Raw genomic sequence first — 26,695 nt, forward strand, 5'->3', positions numbered from 1 at the left:
ATTTTCTCCTGGTGCTCTGGCTCTCAGACCAAGCTCTGTACCCAGCTGGCTGGTGACATGGTGCTGAGCCCTCTTCCCTGAATTACTGACTGGACAGTCAAAGTGACATTAAAGCCTTTCCTGACTTTACTGTGTTGTGTCAGTGTGACAAACTGGGGAATCAGTCTGTGTACATCTCATTCACACATAGGGTTGCCACATTCTAATTGTAATTATAATTGTAACTGGACACATGAGGCCTTGTCTCTGACCTGTCCCTTTGCCCAAGGACCCACCCCTGCTCCACATCTTCCCTCAAGGCCCAACCCATTTCTCTGCCTTTTCCCACAATGTCACTTTCCCACAATGTCCCCCTCTGTCACTTTCTCCCCCATCCCCTGTCACTCGCTGTTATCTTCACCTCCCTCCCGCACAGTCCTGCCCTGCTGGAAACTTTATGATTTCCTGAACATGATTATCCTATTTGTGTGCATATGTCATTGCTGTATCTGAAGTTGTGAATATTGACTATGTATCTGTATTTCAAAATGTAGTTATGCCTAGGGAACCCCCACTAGACAATATGCTTTCAGACTATATAGCTGAGTGGCGAAGGGCCTATACAGGGCAATGAGCCATTAGGAAAAACAATAGGCCTTAACAGAAACTTATCCCCCACCTGAGGAGCCTTCCTCAGGATGCTACAGACAGGCTCCATGTAATGGCTGCCATGATTCTACAAGAACATGTGATGTGGCCACATGCCTCTAGACTCAATCTTGGGATGTCAGTGCTTTTCCACAGACCGGTCCGGGAACCTCGCTTTAAAATAAATGGTTCCCGCCATACACAAAAGGTATATAAGGCAGGGAGTGACATCATCTAGGTTTGTTCACTCCCCTCCCAGAAGACTCCTGGACACACCAGAGGAACAAAGACTGAAATGGGGGAAGTGCTGGATCCAGGCTAAAGGGATGTTTAGCCTGTGAATGGAACACCTGGGGCTTCCAAGCTGTAAAGCAAGTGTAGCTGGCCCCATAAGAATCTGCTGCCTACTTGTATCATCTCTTAGGGTGAGAATATGTTATTTATAACTAATCTGTTTCGCATTTTCAGTTTAGTTTCTGTATTTTATTTTCTAGGTTATCTGCTTTAATCTCTTTGCTATCCCTTATAATCACTTAAAAATCTATCTTTTGTAGTTAATAAATTTGTTTTACTTTATCTAAACCAGTGTGGGAGTCATAATTCAGGGGCAAAAGGCTGCTATATATTCCTCTCCATACTGAGAGTGGGGGCAAATTTTATGAGCTTGCGATGTACAGTTCCCTGTGCAAGGCAAGATCGTATAATTTTGGGTTTATGCTCCAGAGGGGGTTTGTGCCTGAGAAGCTGGATGGTGCCCAAGGTTCAGCCTTCCCAGGCAGGGGCTGGCCAGAGAGCCTGTCTATGTCTGACAGCTCAGTGTGTCCCTACCCATAAATATGCTGGTGAAAGTGCAGGCTGAAGCTTGGGGGACTTTACAGTTTGCCACAGCAGTACGGTAAGAGGGAGCCCAGGCTGGTGGGTGGCGGGGCTGAGTGGTACCCCAGTTCCAGGTGACACTCTGGGGGAAGCCATCACAGCTGTATAAAAGCAGCTGAGGTTTGGAATCAGGGTTGTGAGGCAGGCGGGGGATATTGTGCATCATACAGCTTGTGGGCCCTAAAGCTCAGTTGCAAAATCCTGAAAGAAAAGACCATTGTGTGGTTTATTTCTTTAGCTTTCAGCTCCTTTTGGCTCCTCCTGGCTGGGGGTCTGTAGCAGGCAAGGTCCCTGCAATGGGGATGGGCTGAGAGCCCTTTTCCCTGAGCCAGGCCTCGGGGATATGACAAGGGATCAGGTATGAAGATAGGAGGACAACAGCTGGGAGAGGTGGAAGGATAAGCTGGAAATGAGGGATGCTAGATAGAGGATGGGGTGGCTTTAGTAACTGACAGAGAGGGAGATGGGGGAGCCTATACAGAAAGGATGGGCTCCACCTAAACTGAAATGGAACCAGATTTCTTGGGTGGTGGCAGCATTACCAGCCTGGAGTGGCAAGTTTTATTTTCTGGAGTCCTTGCGGACCCTCACCTTCTGCACTCAAAGTGCCAGAGTGGGGAATCAGACTTGACACCATGCAAGATCTTTCCCCGCTGTCAAGAAACAAACATGCGCTGTCACACCACAAATATTGCTTAAATTACACTTAAAATGTTCCCATTTTCTCCAACTCTCTATTTTTGGGGGGAATGGCAGTACCCCAGTGTGGCCAGTTAGTCCCATCTGTCTGTGAGGGGCATTCCTTTGCCTACAATGGGGTTTGGGCCATGTTACCAGGTAGGGCCATATAGGCTGTTACACACAGATGCGGATTCTCCTGGTAATGCCTTGGTCTTCCCAGATCTCCCCAGGGTTGCACTTTTCTAGGACCTTTTTCCAAGAACACTTTTTGAGGAGCTACTCCTTTACGTGTGCCGAATGATAAAAGCAACTGCTGCTCTTAAGCAGCCATTTTATTGCTGTGTTCTCCTGGGCTGTATCTCCTTCTCTTCTGACTGGTAAGTAATCTTAGCTCCTGTTTACTTACTCTTTAGTATGTCTAAGGGTGGCCGAGTCTCACAAAATTAAATACCATCCATGAAGTTCATTTCAGTGATGTTTAATCTCTCAAATCCTTCTAACTTAATTATTTGTATTTATCCCAACTATTTGTATAAACCCTTCAGTGCACATTAACCCAAACCAATCTGAACAATTTGTAAACGAAAATGTATTAAGATCCATGCTGCTAACATCCATCCTTTACTCTATATAGTGACTTTTTAAGAGATATTTAAAGTTTGGTACCTCAGCTACTTTTGAGTCATCATTAATTTCATTGCCCCCTTCATTAATTAATGCACAGGCTTTTTCTCTAATACTATTTTCCCCCTTGACAAACTTTGAAGTTAGTGGTGAAAGATCAAGTTACAACACATCATTTGAAAATTTCCTTCATGATGAATTAGAAAGATCTCCAAACATATCACACCAAAGAATAACTGAGAGCAGCAGTTCTCAGCCAGCAGTGCGAGGCCCCCTGGGGTCCATGAGCTGGTTTCAGAGGGTCCACCAAGCAGGGCCAGAGTTAGACTCGCCAGGGCTCAGGGCAGAAAGCCAAAGTCCAGCTGTTCAGAGATGAAGCCTGGGGCTCTGAGCCCTGCCATCTGGGGCTGAAGTTGAAGCCTGAGCAATTTTGCTTTGCGGGGCTCGCTGTGCCATGGGGGCCCAAATAATTGCCCTACTTGCTATCCTCTAATGCCGGCTCTGGCTTTTATATGCAGGAAACCAGTTCTGGTGGCATTGGTGAACTGTGGAGTTTTTATAGTATACTTTGGGGAAGGATTTAGAGTAGCAGCCGCGTTAGTCTGTAGCTGCAAAAAGATCAGGAGTACTAGTGGCACCTTAGAGACTAACAAATTTATTTGAGCATAAGCTTTCATGAGCTACAGCTCACTTCATCGGATGCATACCGTGGAAAATACAGTACAGAGATTTTATATATACAGAGAACATGAAACAATGGGTGTTACCATACAGACTGTAACGAGAGTGATCAGGTAAGGTGAGCTATTACCAGCACGAGAGAGAGAAAACTTTTGTAGTGATAATCAAGGTGGGCCATTTCCAGCGGTTGACAAGAACGTGTGAGGAACAGTCCGGGGGGGACGGAATAAACATGGGGAAATAGTTTTACTTTGTATAATGACCCATCCACTCCCAGTCTTTATTCAAGTCTAATGTAATGATGTCCAGTTTGCAAATTAATTCCAATTCAGCAGTCTCTCATTGGAGTCTGTTTTTGAAGTTTTTTTGTTGAAGAATTGCAACTTTTAGGTCTGTAATCGCGTGACCAGAAAGATTGAAGTGTTCTCCGACTGGTTTTTGAATGTTATAATTCCTGATATCTGATTTGTGTCCATTTATTCTTTTACGTAGAGACTGTCCAGTTTGGCCAATGTACATGGCAGAGGGGCATTGCTGGCACATGATGGCCTAGATCACATTGGTAGATGTGCTGGTGAACAAGCCTTTGACAGTGTGGCTGATCTGATTAGGCCCGATGATGGTGTCCCCTGAATAGATATGTGGACACAGTTGGCAACGGGCTTTGTGGCAAGGATAGGTTCCTGGGTTAGTGGTTCTGTTGTGTGGTGTGTGGTTGCTGGTGAGTATTTGCTTCAGGTTGGGGGGCTGTCTGTAAGCAAGGACTGGCCTGTCTCCCAAGATCTTGAATAGGCTTGAATAAACACTGGGAATGGATGTGTCATTACACAAAGCAAAACTATTTCCCCATGTTTATTTCCCCCTCCCCCACTGTTCCTCAGACGTTCTTGTCAACTGCTGGAAATGGCCCACCTTGATTATTACTACAAAAGGTTTTTTTTCTCTCCTGCAGGGAATAGCTCACCTTACCTGATCACTCTGGTTACAGTGTGTATGATAACACCCATTGTTCCATGTTCTCTGTGTATATAAATCTCCCCACTGTATTTTCCACTGAATGCATTCAATGAAGTGAGCGGTAGCTCACGAAAGCTTATACATTTGTTAGTCTCTAAGGTGCCACAAGTCCTCCTTTTTGTTTTTTGGGGGAAGAAGGGACTCAGAAAGAAAAAAGATTGAGAATCCCTGACCTAGAGATCATCCAACCATTGTGCTGGCCCGATCTGTGCTGGAAACCACTTCAAGCCGGGGGTGCTGCACCCCCAGCATCCCTAGTTCCAGTGCCTATAACTTATTTCTAAAGACAAACAAAGCTATAAAACCATAGACTACCACAAAGGTTCCACACCCTTTTTTAAAAGGCTAAGTATTTGACTGAAAATAGTTCTTGGACCAAGATTCCTGGGCAGTGTTTGAAACCCAAACGATGGAGCACTCAGATGTGGAACGTGAAATGAATTAAAAGTTGTAGAACTGATTTTTTTTCAGCATCTACACTTAGATAAATGAAGAAAATAAAGCACTTCCTGGCTGCAAGAGCAGTGCTTCAGAATAGAAAACCTGGGGTCGTCCTCTGCTGTGAAGAAACAAGCTTGAGCTGCCCCCACCACACATATTGCTTAAATTACACTAAAACTTTCCAATTTTTTCCAACTCTCTAATTTTGCAGTGAGTGGCAATACCTCACTGTGGCCATTTAGTCTCCCTTTTCTGTGGGAGTCTTTCCTTTGCCTACAATGGGCTTTGGGTCAGGCCCATCTGCTTTGACACAGAAACACCGATTCCTCTGTGAATGCCTGGATTTTACCACATCTCCCCAGAGTGGGGTTGCACTTCTTTTTCCCAGATACCTTTTGAGGAGCTGCTGCCCCTCACCTGCTACCCTCAAGCAGCCATTTTGAAGCTTTCTGCTGTATCTCCTCTTCCAGCTGGTAAATATTCTGATCTCCTGTTGTACTTCCCGTTTAACATATCTGAGGGTGGCAGAGTCTCACAAACTTGAGTACGATCAGTGAATTTCCTGGAGGGGATGTTTACTTTCTCAAATCCTTTACAGCAACACACCGGACACCTCCTTCCAACTCAATCCTTTCTGTTTATCATAATGATTTGTATAAACCCATCAGTGAACATAAACCTAAGCCACTCTGAACAATTTGTACCATTTGGCTGCCAAGATTTCTTTGTTATAGCTCTATATGCTGTTGACATCCATCATTTAATTAAAAAAATGTTTAATAAATAGATTGGGATACTTTGCGGCTAGTTTTTAAGTGACTGTGGACTATTGATGCGGTAGAAAATAACCCCAGGAATCTTGGTTAAGTTGTCCCCCCCACTCCCTCCTCCAAAATCTGAAATGGTGCCCCTGGCATTGGCGCCTATGTTCAGTATTTACCCGAGTGCCTTTGTGGCTCTAGTCCTGGGCACCTTTCTGGAAGATGCTTTAGTTGTTCGAAGCCAAGGGGGCTGGCTGGCGATGCTTGGAGGAAACAGCCAAGGTCCCAGAGGTCCATCTCTCACTTTCAAAGAACTCCTTCCTCCTTTATTTGTAAAAGGACCAGGCTTCCTGCAGCAAAGGAGGTTTTTATTTGCTCTTCCCGTCCTCCAGTGGCTCTTGTGTCCCAGCTGCTTGCCCTGCTCAAACCTGGGCAATGTCCCTTCCTTAGGTGGCTAGCGGCTGTAGCACCATTGTGGGAGGAGAACACGGCGTGATGCTGTATGATTGAATATGACCATTTTTATCATTGTTGTTACCATGGTTATGCAATTGCAACAAATCTTGTACAAAGCATGTCATGTCAGGTGCCCCTGAGAAAGTTATGGTTTGCTAAATAGGATTATCCAGTTTAATCTTTGTGTTTGAAGTTATGTATATTGGCTATGTACAGGTATCTTACACGTGTGTTGTATTCCTGGGTAACACCCCCAGGTGGATACGGCCAGGCACCTATGTGTTGAGGGCCAACAACGACACTTAGTTCTCACAATGATCCATAGAAGAAACTCGCCTCTGCAAGCATATGGTCAATGGTTGCCCATGTGAGAAATCAAAGCATTGTAAGGACATGGGGTATGCTCATGTGACCCTGGACTCCCATTTGGGCCAGTAATTTTCCAGGCACCTTGTGGGGGCTTTGTTTGGGACTGTAAAATTCCATTCAGAGGACTGAAAATATAGATAGACAGACCCCTGAGACATCTCCATCTCATGCACTGGGTTTAGAACAAAGAAGCTTTGAACATGGACTGATGACTCCCAACCTGCTTTCCAGACAGACTTTTGCAAGCTAGAAGTTATTTCTGTACTTCTGTGATCCATATCTCTGAACATTAAAAATCACTTGGCTGTATCTGATCTATTAACCATTTATAACTCTTCTTTTCTTTTCTTATTAAACTTTTAGTTGGCAGCAGCGGGATTATTGGGTAAAGTGGCTGGTCCCTTGAGAGTAGAAGGACCCTATATGCGGTGAAATTGGTTTTCACTGACTGCTCATCATTGAGTCCAGTGTCCATGTGGTGAGCCAAGGGTTGGGATGCCTCGGGAGACTGTATTTCTGGCTTCTAGATAACCAGTGTGGTGAAAAAGAAGTTTATGTTTGTTACTGGCTTGGTATAATCTAATGATAGAACAACCACCAGTGTGGGGTGAGTTTCCCTGATTTCTCAGCAGTTTGTCCTGACTTTGGCATCCTCACTGGTGTCCCATTGAGGCACAGAGACACATGGACACCAATGACAGGTGCTTCACAGACTATTGCTCACTACTCCCAGGGGGTATCCCCTTTTTACAGATGGGGAAACCGAGGCAGCAGAAATAGAAGTGTGTTGAGCCAAGAACATAGTCCACAAGTCCCTAGCTGCCAATCCCTTCCATAGTTTCTCTCAGCCTGGCTTGTACAGTCCATGCACACAGACGTTTCTCTATTTCAGGAGACCTCCCTTGAGTTCATTGGGGCTGCACTGTAGCCTATAGGGCTCACATGCTTGCTTGCCTATATCTTTCCTTATGGATTTCTTATTGCCTTATGGTCTTGATTATTTGTTTTATCATAATAGGTTATAATAGATTTATATTAAAGTAGTTTCTCTGTAAGGCAAGGGACTTATAGGCCACATCCTCTATGCTGAGCTAAGGTAAAGTTAGCATACATCTGTCTGGGACCTTTCACCTAGATAACAAAAGTTGGCCACATTTGTTTGGGACCTTTCACCTAGATATATAAGCTAAAGCATAAATTCCACATACAATGTGTTAAAACAGGTTGGCAAAGGGGCTTTCCTAATTTCTGACCCTTTTAAACATAACAGGTAGACCACAACTTGGAAAAACCTGAAATAACCAGTTAGGACAGAAATAACAAATGTGACACCTAACCACAAAAAGGCCATGGTAACAAATTGACTTCTATGATAATAAGTTGAGATCATTGATATGCTAACTTGTAGGAAAAAGACACTCCAACATTAATAAGGTGAGGAAATACAAATAAGGAAAAGGGGAATGATCCCTATGGAATATGCATCAAACATAACGGCGTCAGCATAACATATAATAAAAGTGGCATCCCAGCCTAGGGGCAGTAGGAGAAGGAGATGTGGACCTTGGGAGGGGCCAGAAGGATGGCCACTAGTGATGATGGGAAAGGTGATGAGGAAGATGATGGCGAATACTTCAGGTTGTTCTACAAGGGATGGTGTGAGTATATGGTTGTGCAGATGTACATTCTGTAATATCTCTATCTTACTAAGCTGGGGTGTTTGTGACTGTGCTAAATGTATTAATAAGCCATATTTGTAAATATAAAGAGTTTGTATCACATGAATGTTGTTACTGTGCACATCGGGGGTCCCAACTATAGAATAATTTGAATAATACTGGGCCTGACCTGGGGACAAGGACCTGTCAACCCTCAAAGCGATAACAGCACCCACTTGCACCAGCTGAGGATTTGGCCCAAATCATTTAACGAGAGATAAAGTGTCAGTAGAGACCAGTGAATGAGAAGTGTAGAGTCCCAGCTCTATGGATTAGCTGGGTGACCTTGGGCAAGTCGCTTCCTCGCTCTCAATCATAGCCTCTCCACGTATGAAATGCAGGTGACTAGTTATTATTTCCAGTGGGCTGCCACCCAAAAGCCCTAATTAGAGCTGCAGAGTCACATGCTGCAGTGATTGGGTTCCTTGCAGCACATTGTTTGCCTTTAGGCACTGTGTAGAGTTCCAGGCAGTGTGTGGTCCCTGGTAAACAAGCAAGACAAGGCTGAAGACTGAACTGTGTGGAAACCTGTTTTGTGGCTGTAGTTTTTAGCTGCTTCTTTAATAAATTCCTCCTGTTTAAGAAGGACGGCAACTCCATTGATCACGACACACAAATAGCCTCAGTGTGTCTAATAAAACCCAGAGGAGCTATGGAAGTTCATGGCCAGAGCAATGGTGCTGGGGTGGGGTGGGGGATCAGGATTCACTGTTCTCAGCTCTGCCACTGACTCATTGTGTGGTTTTGGGTCAATCACTTGATCGCTGCACATGGCTCAGTCAGTCCATGACACGAGGATAATGCTGTGACGCTGCACCCCATATTCTCCACAGTGATATTACTATGACGTGATTATGACATAATTATAATGCATTTTATGCAAGATAAGTCATGTGGTATTCCATTGGAAAAGCTATGATTTGCTGAATATGATTATCCTATTTGCATGCGTGTATCATTTTTGTGTGAGATGTTATGAATATTGGCTATGTATCTGTATTTGAAATGGAACTACACCTGGGTAACACCCACTAGACAAGACGTATTCAGTCTAGATAGCTGGATGGGAAGGGCCTATTCAGGGCAATGGGCCATTAGGAAACAACAATAGGCCTTAGGAGAAGCTTATCCCCCACCTGGGGAGCCTTCCCGGCAGCCTTGAATTAATGGCTGCTATGACTCTACAAAGACATGTGATGTGACCACATGTCTCTAGACTGCATCTTCAGATGTCAGTGTCTTTTCACAGACCAGTCTGGGAACTAAGCTTTGAAACAAAGGGTTCCCACCATATGCAAAAGCTGTATAAGGCAGGGAGTGACATCATGTGGTGTTCTTCTCTCCCCACCCACGAAGACTTCTGGAAACACCCAAGGAACAAAGACTGAACTGGGGGAAGTGCTGGATCCAGGCTAAAGGGATGTTTAGCCCGTGAATGGAACACCTGGGGCTTCCAAGCTGTAAAGCAAGGGCAGCTGGCCTCTTAAGAATCTGCAGCCTTCTTGTATAATTTCTTAGGGTGAGAAATTGGTATTCTTATCCAATCTGTTTAGTATATTAAGCTTAGTTTGTGGTTTTTGCTTATTTGCTAGTTAATCTGTTTGGATCTGTTTGCTGTCACTAAAATATCTTAAAGTCTATATTTTGTAATTAATAAACTTAGTTTGCTGTATCAAAATTCAGGACCAAAACATTGTTCCATATTCCTCTCCACATTGAAGGAGGTGACAACTGTCATGAGTTTACGCCATATGGTTTCCCATGCAGCGCAAGACGGTATAATTTTGGGTTTTTACTCCAGAGGAGGGGGTGTGCCTGAGGAGCTGGGAGAAGCTTTCCCATACAGGGGCTGGTCAGAGTCTCCTTGTAACTGCATCTGGGTGTGTTCCTACCTGTATGTATGCTGGTGAAAGTGCAGAGTGGAAATCTTTGTAGGTTGTTACAGCAGTACAGTGTTAGAGGGAGCCCAGGCTGGTGAGTCAGGGGGCTGAGTGGTACCCCAGTTCCAGATGGAACCCCGGGAGGACCCTGTCACAAATGCTGCCTAACAGCCTAGCTAAAGAGGTTCCAGATATAGAGATCAAAAGCGTCATGCAAAGCGTATGTTAGACTCAGCTTCAGCCCCTGGGAAATGGGTGCCCTGTAGTTCCAGATATGGTGCCCTGTAGGTGTGTAAATAGCGGATGAATGGAAGTTGTGCCACTTATCTCCCTCATTATCAGCTACTGCAGCCACCCCAGCCTCTGCCCAGCATCCTGGCTTCCCAACTAAAGCTCGGGCTTATCCTTCAACCTCTCTCAGCTGTTGTCCTCCTAGCTTCCAAATTGATCCCTTGCCTTGCTCCCGAAGCCTGGCTCAGGACAAACGGCTCCCAGCCCGTCCCCTTTGAAAGGATCCTGCCTGCTTCAAGCCCCCAACTAGGAGGAACTGAAGGGAGCTGAATGCTAAAGACATAAGCCACACGATGGTCTCTTCGCTCAGGGCTTTGTAGCTGAACTTTAGGGCCCACAAGCTGTATGATGCACAATATCCCCCGCCTGCCTCAGAATCCTGATCCCAACTCTCAGCCTGGGCTCCTTCTTACTGTACTGCTGAGGCTAGCTGTAAAGTCCTCCAGGCTTCAGCCTGCACTTTCACCAGCATACTTATGGGTAGGGACACACCGAGCTGTCACACGTAGACAGGCTCTCTGACCAGCTCCTGCCTGGGAAGGCTGAACCTAGGGCACCTTCCAGCTTCTCAGGCACAAGCCCCCTCTGGAGTATAAACCCAAAATTATACGATCTTGGCTTGCACAGGGAATTGTACATTGCAAGCTCATAAAATTTGCCCCCACTCTCAATATGTTGAGGAATATATAGCAGCCTTTTGTCTCTGAATTATGACTCCCACACTGGTTTAGATAAAGTAAAACAAATTTATTAACTACAAAAGATAGATTTTAAGTGATTATAAGGGATAGAAAAGAGATTAAAGCAGATTACATAGAAAATAAACAAAACACAGAAACTAAATTTAAAATGCTAAACAGATTAGTTATAAATAACCTATTCTCACCCTAAGAGATGATACAAGTAGGCAGCAGATGCTTATGGGGCCAGCTACCCTTGCTTTACAGTTTGGAAGCCCCAGGTGTTCCATTCACAGGCTAAAAATCCCTTTAGCCTGGGTCCAGCACTTCCCCCATTTCAGTCTTTGTTTCTCAGGTGTTTCCAGGAGTCTTCTTGGGTGATGAAAGAAGAACACAAGATGATGTCACTCACTCCCTTATATAGCTGTCAGCCCCAACTGTGTGTCCTGGCTACACTCACTTGCAGGCTCCTTGTCAGGTTGCAGCAGCTCCCATCCTAACCCCAGAGCAGAGGGAGGTGGAGATGATCCAGCAAGGGATGGGGAGAGGGGAGGAGAGGAGTGAATGACAAGGGCAGTACCTTGGGGGAAGAGTCACAAAAGTGGGTGGGGCCTTGCGGGAAGATGTGGAACAAGGGTGGGACCTTGGGGAAAGAGGTTGGGCAGAGGGCAGGGCTTCAGGGATCAAGTTATCAGTTTGTCACATTGACCACTCACAGTAAGGTCAGGACAGGGTACGGCCCAGCACCATGTCACCTTCCAGATCTTCATTGAACTCGGTGTGAGAGCCAGAGCATCAGAAGAAAATTTTAGATCCCTTCATGAGTAAAGAGCCGTAGCAGCCTGTTCCTGATCTGTTTGGTCCTCACTCCGTAGATGATGGGGTTTAGCATGGAGGGCACCAGGAAGTAGACATTGGCAATGAGAACGTGGACATGCAGGTCCACATTCTGGCCAAACCGGTATGTGAGGGAGGCAAAGAGAGCTGAGATGTAAAAGACTAAGATGGTACAGAGATGGGAGATGCAAGTCCCAAAAGTCTTCAGTCGGGCGTCCTTTGTGGGGAGACTGAAGATGGCCCTGAGGATTTGGATATAGGACACGGTGATAAAAAGCGCATCCAGACCCATCACCAAGATTGCCACAGAGACACCGTAGTAACTACTGACACGGATGTCAGCACAGGCCAGCTTCACCACAGCCATGTGCTCACAGTGTGTGTGTGGGATGATGTTGGTTCTGCAATATGGCCACTGCCTTGCCAGCAAGACACAGGGCAGTACGAGCATACTGCCACGCAGTACCACAGTCAGGCCAATCTTGGTCACAACGGGGTTTGTCAAAATGGTGGAATGTCTCAGGGGATGGCAGATGGCCACGTAGCGATCAAAAGCCATGGCCACGAGGATTCCAGACTCCACCACTATGAAGCAGTGAATCAAGTACAGCTGGGTGAGGCAGGCACTGAAATTGATCTCCCTGGATTTGAACCAGAAGATGCTCAGCACTTTGGGCAGGATGGACGTGGACAGGACCAGGTCAGTGACAGCCAGCATGCAGAGGAAATAGTACATGGGCCAATGGAGGCTTGGCTCCCTCTTCACAATGTAGAGGATGGTGATGTTCCCTAGGATGGTTATGGTGTACATGGTGCAGAAGGGGATGGAGATCCAGACATGGGCTTCCTCCAGGCCAGGAATGCCCAGCAGGATGAAGGTGGAGGGGTTGATGAAGTCGGTTCTGTTGGAATCTGACATGGAGGAGGGGCGAAGGTGTCCAACTCTGATGAAGAATGGTGTCACCTGCATGTATCGTACGTTCCCATGACTTCCTGTATGTGCCCAGGGTCAAGGGTGATGGTTGCAGTACAAATACCTGGCTGGAGAGATAATGTTATTATGAGACACTACATGCACTACTGAGGGCTGTTCTCATGGGTGAAGCAGATTGGTTGCCCTTCACACAATGAAAAATGACACTTTCATTATTTCATAATTTCAGAGAAATTAATTATGAACAACTGGCCCTACTAATGCCAATTCCATGTTTTATGGTCCTCCATGCATCAGTAATTCTACACTTTGTTGTCTGGGAAAACTTAATAGGCTCCATCAGGAAACATGAGTTTGGATACTGGTTATCCATCATTGTTCATTCAGGCAATGAAACCCAGGCTAGAGAGTCTGTGCTGTAGGGAGTTCCCCATTCACCCAGTTGTTCAAAATGTGAGAATGGGAAAAATCTAAACCTTTGCCAAACATGTTCTGGGGAAGCATCCCAGCTGGAACACATCTCCGAGAAAAGACCTGGGCATCATTCAGTCTCTATAAAGCATATAGCAGATGTAAAGGGGATAGCTGAGACAGGGGAGGAAGCCATATGCGGACAGATTCAAATGCCCAGGATGGTTTAGTTAAGAGAAGGGACAAATAAGGGGGCATATGATAGAGGAGAACAAAATAAAGAATGGAAGTGATTATATTCAAATGAACAAACAGAGAACAGTTCCCAACCAGTAATATCTGTAGATACTTAGTGCAGGTCTACATTATGGTGGGGATCGACACTGTGAGATTGATCTATCAGGGGTTGATTTATCGTGTCTCGTCTAGGCATGATAAATTGATCCCCAAGTGCTCTCCAGTCGACTCCTGTACTCCACCGCGTCGAGAGGTGCAGGCGGAGTCGACAGGGGAACGGGAGCAGTTGACTCTCCACCATGAAGATGTCGCGGTAAGTCGATCTAGGTACATCGAATTCAGCTACGCTATTCTCATAGCTAAAGTTGCGTATCTTAGATCAATTCTCCACCCCCCACCCTCCCGCCACGTGTAGACCTGGGCTTAGTGCTTCAAAAAGGTTTATTCCACAAAGCTGAAGAAATTCTCAGCAAAGCTTTTTGGGAGGAATAATTTAGACAGAAATCTGAGTGAAAATTGGCAGTTCTTTAAGAAGATTCCACATTTAAGAAAGTGGACAACTTTGGCTAAAAACGCGGTTTGTGGCAAAGTGAAGGCAAAAATTAGGGGAGAAAAAGCAATAAATGGGGAAAAGGGAAAAAAAGATAAAAAACAATACAAATTGGAAGTTATGGAAATTGAAAGAAGCAGTATAAGGTACTCATATCACATGAGATGTTAAAATACTTTCCAGTCCATTAGCAGTCAAGGAGGATGTGAAAGAGCATCTACAGTAGAACCATAGAGTTACAAACACCAGATATCCACACATCTCATTCGGAACCAGAAGTACGCAATCAGGCAGCAGCAGAGCCAAAAGAAAAAAAAAGGCAAATACAGGGCAGTTTTGTGTTAAACATAAACGATAAAAATATAAAGGGAATGTTTAAAAAAAACTTAGACAACATTAGGAATCAATGGAAACACTGGTGTGGGATTACTTAAAACAAAAGTCGATGACTATAAATAATGCTCCATTATCATTCTGGAACAGGGAATGCAGGCCCTACCCACAGATTAGGGCACTATGATCTAGAACACAGTGACTCTGAAAAGGATTTAGAGGTCGCTTTGGACACATCTCATGGTGAGCTCCCTGTGCGATACTGTGTCCAAAAGCACGGATGTGATCCTTGGATGAATAAGCAAGGATGAGTTGAAGCAATGGAAGGATTTTACCTCTGCACACGGCATTTGTAAAACCGACTGCGTCCAGGCCCAGGGTCCACATTTGAAAAAGGATGTTGAAAAATTGGAGACGATGCACAAAAGAGCCACAAAAATGATTCAAGCCTGGAGAAAATGCCAGACAGTATGAGAGACTTAAAGAGTTTAATATATTTATATTAAAGAGTAATAACGGGCTCTGTAATCTAGCAGAGAATGGCAGAGCAAAAGCCAACAGCTGGAAGCTGAAGCCAGAAGAAATCCAGTTGGAAATAAGGGACAAATGTTTAGCACTGAGAGTGATTAACCTCTGGAACAAAGTGTGAAGGGAAAAGGTTGATTCTCCAACTCTGTGTGTCTGCAGAGACAGACTGGATGCTTTTCTGGGAGAGCTGCTTGAGGGCTTGTCTACACTGAAAACGCCACAGAGGGGCTGCAGAGGTGCTTCAATGTAAACACTACTTGCACTGACAGGAGGGGCTCTCCCGGCAGCAAAGTAATCTGCCTCCCCGAGAGGTGGCAGCAAGGTCGATGGACGAATTCTTCCGTCTACCTCATACTGTCTACACCGGGGTTAGGATGATACAGCTACAGCTACATCTCTCAGAGGCATGCATTCGGTCACCAACGTATAGGAAGGATGCAGAGAAACTGGAAAGGATCCAGAGGCAAGCGGCAACAATGATCAAAGGGATGGGAGGATACGACAAAGGCTGAAGGAACTGGGTATGTTTAGTTTGGAAAAGAGGAGATTAAGTGGGGACATGGTAGCAGTCTTCAAATACATGAAAAGCTGCTATAAAAAAGATGGGGAAAAGTTGTCCCCCCCTGCCAGAGAGGACAGGAGAAGAGGCGATGGGTTCAAACTACAGCAGAACAGATTTAGATGAAATTTCAGTAAAAACTTCCTAACTGTAAGAACAGGAGGACAATAGAACAGATATCTTGAGGGTTCCTAGCACCTCCTTTGCTGGAGGTTTTCCAAAGGAGGCTGGGAAGCCATCTGTATGGGATGGTTTAGACACAACAAATCCAACAAATCCTGCCCTTGTGGCCCCTTCCAACCCTCTATTATTCTATGCTGTAAAATCTGTGTGGACCAGGCTTTAGTCACAGAGAAGTCTTGGGGCTGAGTACTGGGGTAACTGGGTGAAATTTAATGGCCTCTGTTAGGATACAGATATGCAGGCCTGTCTGTAAAGGCCTAGACTCTAAGAATGTAGGTGTATTCTTATCACTTAGCTAGTTCTAGAGGTATAAAGGAAAGAACCAAAATCACTGTCTGCCGGTGTAAGGGCCTTCTCTTACTGTGACAGTTTGTGGCCCTGTGCTTAGGCTCAGGCCTTTGGCTAAGCAGCAGAGGCAGCCATAAGCTGGGAAGCAACCGGTCACCTCCTCACATTCCAAACTAGTCCCATTGAAAGAAGGTGCTATGGGGCTGTTAGGATACAATCCTGTCCTGATAGTGCCTATCGCCTCCAGAGAAAGGGAAGTGCCTAGAAAATGTAAAAGGAAACTTAGTTTGATAACATCCTGTCTGGCAAGAACTCACTTATCCCTAGCTGGGATGTGAAATCCTCTTTTCTGTGTTGTTCTATCACTATAGTCCCCATTTCCCTATTGTTTGTCGGTATAATCTCTGTCTGGTTCTGTGATTGTTTCTGTCTGCTGTAGAATCAATTTTGCTGGGTGTAAACTAATGAAGGTGGTGGGATATAATTGATTAAATAACATATTGTAACATGATTAGGATCGGTTAGTTAAATTTCAGGAAAATGATTGGTTAAGGTATAGCTAAGCAGAACTCAGGTTTTACTATATAGTCTGCAGTCAATAGGAAGTAAGAGGAGGAATGAGAACAGGGAATGGGTGTGGGAAAATTGGAATCATGTTTTGCTAAAGGGGGGGGGAATGGGAACATGGACACAAGTAAGGCTCTGTGGTGTCATAGCTGGGAATGGGGACACTAAGGAAGGAACCTGGAATCATGCTTGCTGGAAGTTCACCCCAATAAACATTGAATTGTTTGCACCTTTGGACTTCGGGTATTGTTGCTCTCTGTTCATGTGAGAAGGACCAGGGAAGTGAGTGGGTGAAGGAACAAGGCCCTAACATCTTGGTGCCGTGACTCGGATGTATCGCATTGGATAGGTGAGTGGCAGCCTGTAAGTCCCCCTCCCCAACAGTCCGCGCAGCTGCTTGGAGGGGGTATCGCGAACTCTCGTGATGGTAGTTGTGGGTTCTGGCAAGCCAGGGTAAAGGATTTTTTGGATAAATGGATAAAGAAGAACCAGGGCCCATACCAGGTGCAGGGGTCAACCTGGGATGAGATGAAAAAGGAAATGGAGGAAGTGTTAGGAGACCCAGAGGGATGGGGGGTGGCTGAGGAGCCCACTGTCCTTAGGTATATGGTCAGTGGAAGAAGGTCCCTGCCCATGGGGACTGAATGCCTTCCAGGGAAAGGAGGCACTTCAGTCTGCTTGTGGGAGGTTTGAAGTAAGGGCAGCATTATGGGAAGCTGCCAGGAATCTTTCAAGTTTGGTGCTGCTTCAGCAAGGGCTGCTGAAGGGTTGTAAATTAGTTAGGGGTGGTTAAAGATGATTTGGCACAACAGGGTTTAGGGTCAAAAGCAGAGTTAACAGACCACCTTTAGAGACCGGAGCTGGGACTTGGTCCTGGGGGAGTGGAGAGAAAGAAGGGGAAGGGAAAAAAAAGTGCAATTCCAATTTTCAAAGTGCAAAATGGCAGGTTTGCAGGAGCAGGTAACAACTCCCACTCTTCTCCCAGAGCCAGAATGAGAACCTGGGGAAAGGGTTCCCAACTGTTTCAACCCAGGGAGCCTGCTCTTGGCTCAGAGCTAACTATGTTCTTTTCTTCTTTTCTGTCTTCTTTCCACCTCTTCCCACTCCTCTCCCCCTGCCTTTCCAAACTTTTGTTTTTCTGAAGTTTTAATGGAGGGTACTTTGGATACTTATGTGAGATGTTTTGGGTTATTTTGGACAAAGTATGAGGGAGGGCTGCTGTATTCCACTGGAAAATTTTTTGGAGTAAAAGATCCATGGGCATCCATGGAGACAAATGTTTTACTGCCTCTTTGAACAGTCTCAAGGTAAAGAGAGCACAGGTTAAGGCAGCTGTGTGGCAATAATTGTACTTGGTGGCTAAGTTTTTACAGACAAATTGCACTACCTTAAAGAACTAAATGTAGGAGTAAGTGATTTTAAAAAGTGAATAAAAAGTAAGAAATACCTTTTGCAAAAATTGATAATACAGGGTTTGGAGGAAAGTAAACATTTGGGACTTGTGGAAATGGTAAAAGGTAACTGTTGTGAAGATGTTAAAAGAGTAACATTTGTGGTGTTACAAGAAGGAAGTTTTTGTTTAATGATAAAACCTAGTTATATCAATTGGTTTCAGAGTAACAGCCGTGTTAGTCTGTATTCGCAAAAAGAAGAGGAGTACTTGTGGCACCTTAGAGACTAACCAATTTATTTGAGCATGAGCTTTCGTGAGCTACAGCTCACTTCATTGTGAGCTACAGCTCACTTCACTATCAATGTAACTGTATGTGCAACTCTGTGCAGACACATGGGATGGAAGCTTGGTCATTAAATTATCCAAGGGGGTCAGGTAGAGTGGCTACTACCACCACTGTGCTTGTGTCCCCAGAAGCCTTTACAGCTATTCTGAGGGTAAATGGGCCCTTTTCCCACATAAATGGTCTATAAGGGACTGCTACAGGCAGCAGGCAGAGAAATAATCTGATCAAAATTATTTGCCTATTGGGTAATGTAATCAAAATCACTAAAGGATGTAAGGGGTTTCTATTGGAACTTAACTTGGCTGCCCCTGGTTGTGTCCAGTTGTACAAGACGGGAGTGTAATCAGGGTACAGTTGTGTAAAAAAGAGTAATCACAGTGCAAGGGATGTTAGGCAAAATAGAATTTTGTGTGAGCACAGGGAAAAGAAAAGAAAAGAAAAGAAAAGAAAAGAAAAGAAAAGAAAAGAAAAGAAAAGAAAAGGGGGAGGAATGATGGGAACACTGAGCCTTGGGGTGACTCTGGGGGATCAGACTGTTGCTTTGGTGGGTGTGCATAAAAATTGTGTGGGCACGGGGGAGGCAGTTACACCTTGTGCAAAATTAATATGGCTAATATAATGTTATGGAGGTTAAACTATAGAAAGGAATGTGCATTTTCCCAGGACGTGTGCAGTGTATATTGGAGAAGGGGTGAAAAAAATTCAAACAAAACATGGTACTTAATTAAAATCCTATTAGGGCTCCAAAAGGAGGCAAAATAGGTTGTGCTTTCTTTTTCAGATCTCTGTGCAATTTGGAGCAGGAGATGAAAGTGGAAAGTAATCAGAACTCTAGTGGAAGTGGATTGTGTCCCTTTTAAGACCATCTCTGAGCTGCTAATAGCTTTGAATCCAAAAGCAAGCTAGAAAGCCTGTTGGTAAATGCAAATTACCAGGCTGATGGGCACAAAGAAGCTGTAAATAATGAATACATCTGGTCAGCAAAAAAGCTACTAGAAGACTCAGATTATGGCCCTCCAGGAAAGAGAGGTGAAAAAACAAGTCAAGCTAGAAAATAGAAGCTACTAGATCTCATGCCCTGGTTCTCATGGGTGACTTTAATTTTCCTGATATCTGCTGGGAGAGCAATACAGCGGTGCACAGACAATCCAGGAAGTTTTTGGAAAGCATAGGGGACAATTTCCTGGTGCAATTGCTAGAGGAGCCAACGAGGGGGAGAGCTTTTCTTGACCTGCTGCTCACAAACCGGGAAGAATTAGTGGGGGAAGAAAAAGTGGATGGGAATCTGGGAGGCAGTGGTCATGAGTTGGTCGAGTTCAGGATCCTGACACAGGGAAGAAAGGTAAGCAGCAGGATATGGACCCTGGACTTCAGGAAAGCAGACTTCGACTCCCTCAGGGAATGGATGGGTAGGATCCCCTGGGGACTAACATGAAGGGGAAAGGAGTCCAGGAGAGCTGGCTGTATTTCAAGGAATCCCTGTTGAGGTTACAAGGACAAACCATCCCGATGTGTCGAAAGAAGAGTAAATATGGCAGGCGACCAGCTTGGCTTAATGGTGAAATCCTAGCGGATCTTAAACATAAAAAAGAATCTTACAAGAAGTGGAAGGTTGGACATATGACCAGGGAAGAGTATAAAAATATTGCTCGGGCATGTAGGAATGATATCAGGAGGGCCAAATCGCACCTGGAGCTGCAGCTAGCAAGAGATATCAAGAGTAACAAGAAGGGTTTCTTCAGGTATGTTGGCAACAAGAAGAAAGTCAAGGAAAGTGTGGGCCCCTTACTGAATGAGGGGATGTGGAAAAAGCTAATGTACTCAATGCTTTTTTTGCCTCTGTCTTCACAAACAAGGTCAGCTCCCAGACTGCTGCGCTGGGCATCACAGCATGGGGAGTAGATGGCCAGCCCTCTGTGTAGAAAGAGGTGGTTCGGGACTATTTAGAAAAGCTGGACGTGCACAAGTTCATGGGGCCGGATGAGTTGCATCCGAGAGTGCTAAAGGAATTGGCGGCTGTGATTGCAGAGCCATTGGCCATTATCTTTGAAAACTCGTGGCGAACCGGGGAAGTCCCAGATGACTGGAAAAAGGGTAATGTAGTGCCAATCTTTAAAAAAGGGAAGGAGGAGGATCCTGGGAACTACAGGCCAGTCAGCCTCACCTCAGTCCTAGGAAAAATCATGGAGAAGGTCCTCAAGAAATCAATCCTGAAGCACTTACATGAGAGGAAAGTGATCAGGAACAGTCAGCATTGATTCACCAAGGGAAGGTCATGCCTGACTAATCTAATCGCCTTCTATGATGAGATTACTGGTTCTGTGGATGAAGGGAAAGCAGTGGATGTATTGTTTCTTGACTTTAGCAAAGCTTTTGACACGGTCTCCCACAGTATTCTTGTCAGCAAGTTAAAGAAGTATGGGCTGGATGAATGCACTATAAGGTGGGTAGAAAGTTGGCTAGATTGTCGGGCTCAACGGGTAGTGATCAATGGCTCCATGTCTAGTTGGCAGCCGGTGTCAAGTGGAGTGTCCCAGGGGTCGGTCCTGGGGCCAGTTTTGTTCAATATCTTCATAAATGATCTGGAGGATGGGGTGGATTGCACTCTCAGCAAATTTGTGGATGATACTAAACTAGGAGGAGTGGTAGATACGCTGGAGGGCAGAGATAGGATACAGAGGGCCCTAGACAAATTGGAGGATTGGGCCAAAAGAAATCTGATGAGGTTCAATAAGGGTAAGTGCAGGGTCCTGGACTTAGGACGGAAGAATCCAATGCACCGCTATAGACTAGGGACCGAATGGCTAGGCAGCAGTTCTGCGGAAAAGGACCTAGGGGTGACAGTGGACGAGAAGCTGGATATGAGTCAACAGTGTGCCCTTGTTTCCAAGAAGGGCAATGGCATTTTGGGATGTATAAGTAGGGGCATAGCGAGCAGATCGAGGGACGTGATCATCCCCCTCTATTCGGCATTGGTGAGGCCTCCTCCGGAGTACTGTGTCCAGTTTTGGGCCCCACACTACAAGAAGGATGTGGATAAATTGGAGAGAGTCCAGCGAAGGGCAACAAAAATGATGAGGGGACTGGAACACATGAGTTATGAGGAGAGGCTGAGGGAGCTGGGATTGTTTAGCCTGCAGAAGAGAAGAATGAGGGGGGATTTGATAGCTGCTTTCAACTACCTGAGAGGTGGTTCCAGAGAGGATGGTTCTCGACTATTCTCAGTGGTAGAAGAGGACAGAACGAGGAGTAATGGTCTCAAGTTGCAGTGGGGGAGGTTTAGGTTGGATATTAGGCAAAACTTTTTCACTAGGAGGGTGGTGAAACACTGGAATGCGTTACCTAGGGAGGTGGTAGAATCTCCTTCCTTAGAAGTTTTTAAGGTCAGGCTTGACAAAGCCCTGGCTGGGATGATTTAATTGGGGATTGGTCCTGCTTTGAGCAGGGGGTTGGACGAGATGGCCTCCTGAGGTCCCTTCCATCCCTGATATTCTATGATTCTATGAAAATAAGGGGAATAGATTAACCCGAAGGGTGTGTGTGTGTGTGTGTGTGTGTGTGTGTGTGTGTGTGTGTACAGTGCTAAAATCTGAATCTCTCTCAGCTATTTCCTGAGAATAAACTTAAAGTTGGTACAGCAGAAAAACTATTGCAAACTTGGTTTGTTGTATAGAAGGGGAAACTGAGGTACACCACATCATGAATTTCATAAATGACCAGTGGGTGGAGTAATTCACTAGCCTGACTATAGAACAAAATAAGGACATCCTCGAGGTAATTCTTCTGTTTTTCCTGCAATTAGCAAGGAAATTTGTAAAGGAAAGTGGTATTATTATTAAGCAATAATCTGTCCCCACTAGGGGGTAGAGGAAATTGTTTCTCTTGTTTTTCAGACACTCTACAAGCAAGCTGGTGCCAGTGGGAAAAATAACCCAGAATACCATGGAGCTGTGTTTTGTGTTTGTCTGTGGTGTTTGTCTTATTGCTAGCATTGTCGTGTTTCAATGAACAAAAAACCTCATAATGTGGGTGGGGAATGACTTCAAAAGGCTGACCTTGTGGGGGGAAGATGTGTATGGAAATTCAAAATACTCAACTAGGAGTTCAGCATCTGTGTCATAGCTACTGTGGTACCTGGAAATGGAATGGCAACTAAGGTGGTCCCCACAAGCCCTATGGAAATAATGAGAAGGGAAGGAGCTCACTGGGAATCAATGGAGGGGTATGCAAAGTGGTGTAAATCAGCAGAAGATGTTTGGATGTGCCCCTCTCCTATGACTATGGAGGAGCAGGATCAATGGCCTATGCAAGGGGTGGACAATTGGATGTACTGTATATAAGGTGTTTTGCTGGGAATGTGCATATTACTGGGGGCACAATTACACCAGCCCATAACCAAACTACACACATCTACATGCTGCTATCTGAACTTTGGTGCACAAATGGATCTGTGAATCATATTGATGTAAATTATCAAACCAGGACATACTGCCTGATTCCATACCAAGTGGTTAAGCTGGTTTGGACAATATCCCATTTCTTTGTGAACATTCAGTGGACTTATGATATGGACAAAAGTACTCAAAACTTGCAGGGGCAGCTTGTTGCAACTGCCAGCAACTGGAAACACAAGATCGTGACCCCATCAAAGGAGGAGAGGCAGTGTTTTGGGGGTGGCTCGGCTGTTGGACCATTCTGCAGTGGTCAGGACTCGGTGTTGCTGTGGATTTTGTATTGTTAACTGTACTTGTGTTACGTTGCATAGGGAGATAAACTATCAGTAATGTAATAAGCCCTCTGCACCCTGCAGTGTACTAGACAACCCGGACCCAACCTTCTCGGGCCTGCTATAATGGGAAGTCTGTGACACTAATTGGAATAGGTGTGGTATGGCCATACGAGAGAGGTGCAGGGCACTATACTACACAAGGGGCAGTGGGACAAATGGAATATCAACACCTTCCCCCTTGATGCCTGGCCCTATCAGGAAATGTGTCGCCATATGTCCTCTGCTTTTCCAGGGATACCTGGACAGGAGGATCCCAAAAGAAAAATGAAAAAAAAAAACGGTGGAGTGTTAGGATATAGATATTCAGGCCTGTCTGTAAAGGCCTAAACTCTAAGAATGTAGGTGTATTCTTATCACTTAGCTAGTTCTAGAGGTATAAAAGAAAGAATCAAAATCACTGTCTGCCGGTGTAAGGGCCTCCTCTCACTGTGACAGTCTAAAGTCCTTTGCTTAGCCTAAGGCCTTTGGCTAAGCAGCAGAGGCAGCCATAAGCTGGGAAGCAACCGGTCACCTCCTCACATTCCAAACTAGTCACATTAAAAGAAGGTGCTATGGGGCTCTTAGGAATACAATCCTGTCCTGATAATGCCTGTCGCCTCCAGAGAAAGGGAAGTGCCTAGAAGATGTAAAAGGAAACTTAGTTTGGTAGTATCCTGTCTGGCAAGAACTCACTTATCCATAGCTGGGATGTGAAATCCTCATTTCTGTGTTTGTTCTATCACTGTAGTCCCCATTTCCCCATTGTTTGTATAATCTCTGTCTGGTTCTGGGATTGTTCTTGTCTGCTGTATAATTAATTTTGCTGGGTGTAAATTAATGAAGGTGGTGGGATATAATTGGTTAAATAACATATTGTAACATGATTAGGATCGGTTAGTTAAATTTCAGGAAAATGATTGGTTAAGGTATAGCTAAGCAGAACTCAGGTTTCACTATATAGTCTGCAGTCAATCAGGAAGTGGGTGGGTGAAATGGGAACAGGGAATAGGTGTGGGAAAATTGGAATCATGTTTTGCTAAGGGGGGGGTGAATGAGAACAGGGACACAAGTAAGGCTCTGTGGTGTCATAGCTGGGAATGGGGACACTAAGGAAGGAACCTGGAATCATGCTTGCTGGAAGTTCACCCCAATAAACATTGAATTGTTTGCACCTTTGGACTTCGGGCATTGTTGCTCTCTGTTCATGTGAGAAGGACCAGGGAAGTGAGTGGGTGAATGAGTAAGCCCCCTAACAGTCTGTGTTATGCTGGAATTCAGACTGGATAATCTAATGGTCACTTGTGGCCTTAAACCCTATGAATCTATAGGTAAAGAAAGTAGGTCAGGCGTTTGTATTCACTGAGTGTCATAAAACACGAAAAAGGGAACATTCTTTTACACTGAAAATTTTGACATGTAATAGTGACAAAAGAAAATTGTTTACACGTTGTGTATTTGGCCTGTGGAACTCCTTGCCACAGACATTATTGGAGCACAGAGCTAGCTTAATAGGATTCACAAATGGATGGAAAAGGAGGACTTGTGGCACCTTAGAGACTAACCAATTTATTAGAGCATAAGCTTTCGTGAGCTACAGCTAGCTCACGAAAGCTTATGCTCTAATAAATTGGTTAGTCTCTAAGGTGCCACAAGTCCTCCTTTTCTTTTTGCGAATACAGACTAACACGGCTGTTACTCTGAAACCTGACAAATGGATGGGTCATTGTAGGTGATGCTGGTGGCTCCACCGTTACCTAAGGCAGTCTGAAATCTTTGATTAGAAAACCTGATTTTCAGTTGCTGATAAGTTTACCAAACTTTAACTGTTTGGATAGAAATTTCCCATGCTGCGTGTCTGCTTCCGGCTGAATGGTTTTTTGAAAGTTTCAGGCATAACAGTTCAGCCGACTTCTCGAATGAAACGAAGAGAAAAGATGTTTTGCCCATGTTGAAAAATGTGATAGTTGTTCCAGTGAGGATCCCTCACACCTCCACGTTTTCCAGGAGATAAAAGTCAGGTAACAGGCCCCCCCACCCCGAGTTAACAGCCAGAGCCCTGAATTGCAAGAGCAGGAGGTGATAATGTCTGTGCATTAACAAACCTCCGGCTCTTGAGGTGTTTACTCAAATTCTTACTCCAAGGGAAGTTTTGCCTCCACAAGGTCTAAGCAAACCACATACCCCAGGTGCAGAATTTGGCCCTCTATTGTACATTTACTAACACCTTTCATCCTGAAAAATCCACTGTAGCACTGAAATGCAGCTGCCTTGGGGCTGGAGGCCATCAGCCATGGGAGGGGACACAAAGAACAGAGGGACAAATTTGGCCAGGGATACTGGAGCAAACTCATCATCTGTGGCAAGGGCCTGGGGATGTTTAATGGCTGTGCAGAGCAAAAATGCACCCAGATTTACTTTCTATCCCAGCACGCCCATGTTGCACTGGGTTTGCTGAGCTGCTGAGCTCCTTAGCGAGAGATGGGTACCTGTGAATCCTGAGATGGAAGCGCCTTCCCTGGGAATCCCCCTCAGGTAGCCGTGTCCCACACCGCTCTCACCCCAGCATCTGCAACAGCATCCCACGCCGAGAGCCAACACAGGGCTGAGCACCGTTTATAATATAGTTCTGTGCGATCCCATGGGGGTTCAATCAGCCTCTATTGGAGAAGCGGCCTGTGAATGTAAACAGGCTGGAGACAGGCCTGTCTGCGCTTCTGTACTATTTATCCAGCTTTAGAAATAAACAGTAATTAAGGGATCTTCCCAAAGGGAGGTGAGAACTTTTGGGCTTTCCGCTGAGTCACAGAGGAATTGACTGCTCTGTGCATTTGTGTATATTTAAAAATTATAGTTGATTACAAAGAAAATTAGGGATAATGCCTAGATCCGCTCAGGGTATGATACCCTGTAAATGGCCAGGATGGCTGGGTAGATAGTAGACAGACAGATCTGGAGAGAGATTACTCAGGGCAGACAAAAATACTTTGTGTAGGCACATCGGGCTGTCACTAAAGGATCAAAGAAAAGGAGTACTTGTGGCACCTTAGAGACTAACCAATTTATTTGAGCATGAGCTTTCGTGAGCTACAGCTCACTTCATCGCTCACGAAAGCTCATGCTCAAATAAATTGGTTAGTCTCTAGGGTGCCACAAGTCCTCCTTTTCTTTTTGCGAATACAGACTAACACGGCTGCTACTCTGAAAACTAAAGGATCAGACATCAGTAATTCTCATCAGTAACCAGGGTGGATAAAAATCAATGATTTAAAAAAAAAATCAGATTTTTTTTTATAACAGTTTTTTTCCTCAAAAAACCTGTTATCTAAAAGATAGTTTTAATTAGGATACATTAAATCTCAAAGATCTCTCATCATGGAATAGAGATTATAAATTCTAATTCTATAGTATGAGACAATATATGCATGTAATGTTTAAGAAAAGTTTTATAAATGAGTTCCAATCGTTCATGGATTAGGGAACCAATCTTATGGGGTTCCACAGGCTTCTGTACAGATTATTTAGGTTAAACTTTCTATCTATCTAATGGGACTCAGTGCTCAGTCTAGAAGATACCATCAGAGATGTTTAGTTTTGCAGTTCTCAAACTGTGGATTTGTGTCTCCAGAGGTAACATAGAATCATAGAATATCAGGGCTGGA

General features: G+C 44.8%; 1 protein-coding gene across 1 annotated transcript; it reads right to left on the reverse strand.

Annotated features, from left to right (window-relative positions):
* Positions 1–11,910: 11,910 nt before the first annotated feature.
* LOC140914057 (olfactory receptor 52M1) lies at positions 11,911–12,858 on the reverse strand. Its single transcript, XM_073351048.1, has one exon. It carries the CDS (start codon positions 12,856–12,858, stop codon positions 11,911–11,913), a length of 948 nt encoding a protein of 315 aa, XP_073207149.1.
* Positions 12,859–26,695: the final 13,837 nt, after the last annotated feature.

Source organism: Lepidochelys kempii, chromosome 1 (genome assembly GCF_965140285.1).
Source record: "Lepidochelys kempii isolate rLepKem1 chromosome 1, rLepKem1.hap1, whole genome shotgun sequence".
Lineage (NCBI taxonomy): Eukaryota > Metazoa > Chordata > Testudines > Cheloniidae > Lepidochelys > Lepidochelys kempii.

What these genes read in the sequence shown, in the direction of transcription:
- LOC140914057 (XM_073351048.1), bottom strand. Translation starts at nt 12,858, where the DNA reads ATGTCAGATTCCAACAGAACCGACTTCATCAACCCCTCCACCTTCATC.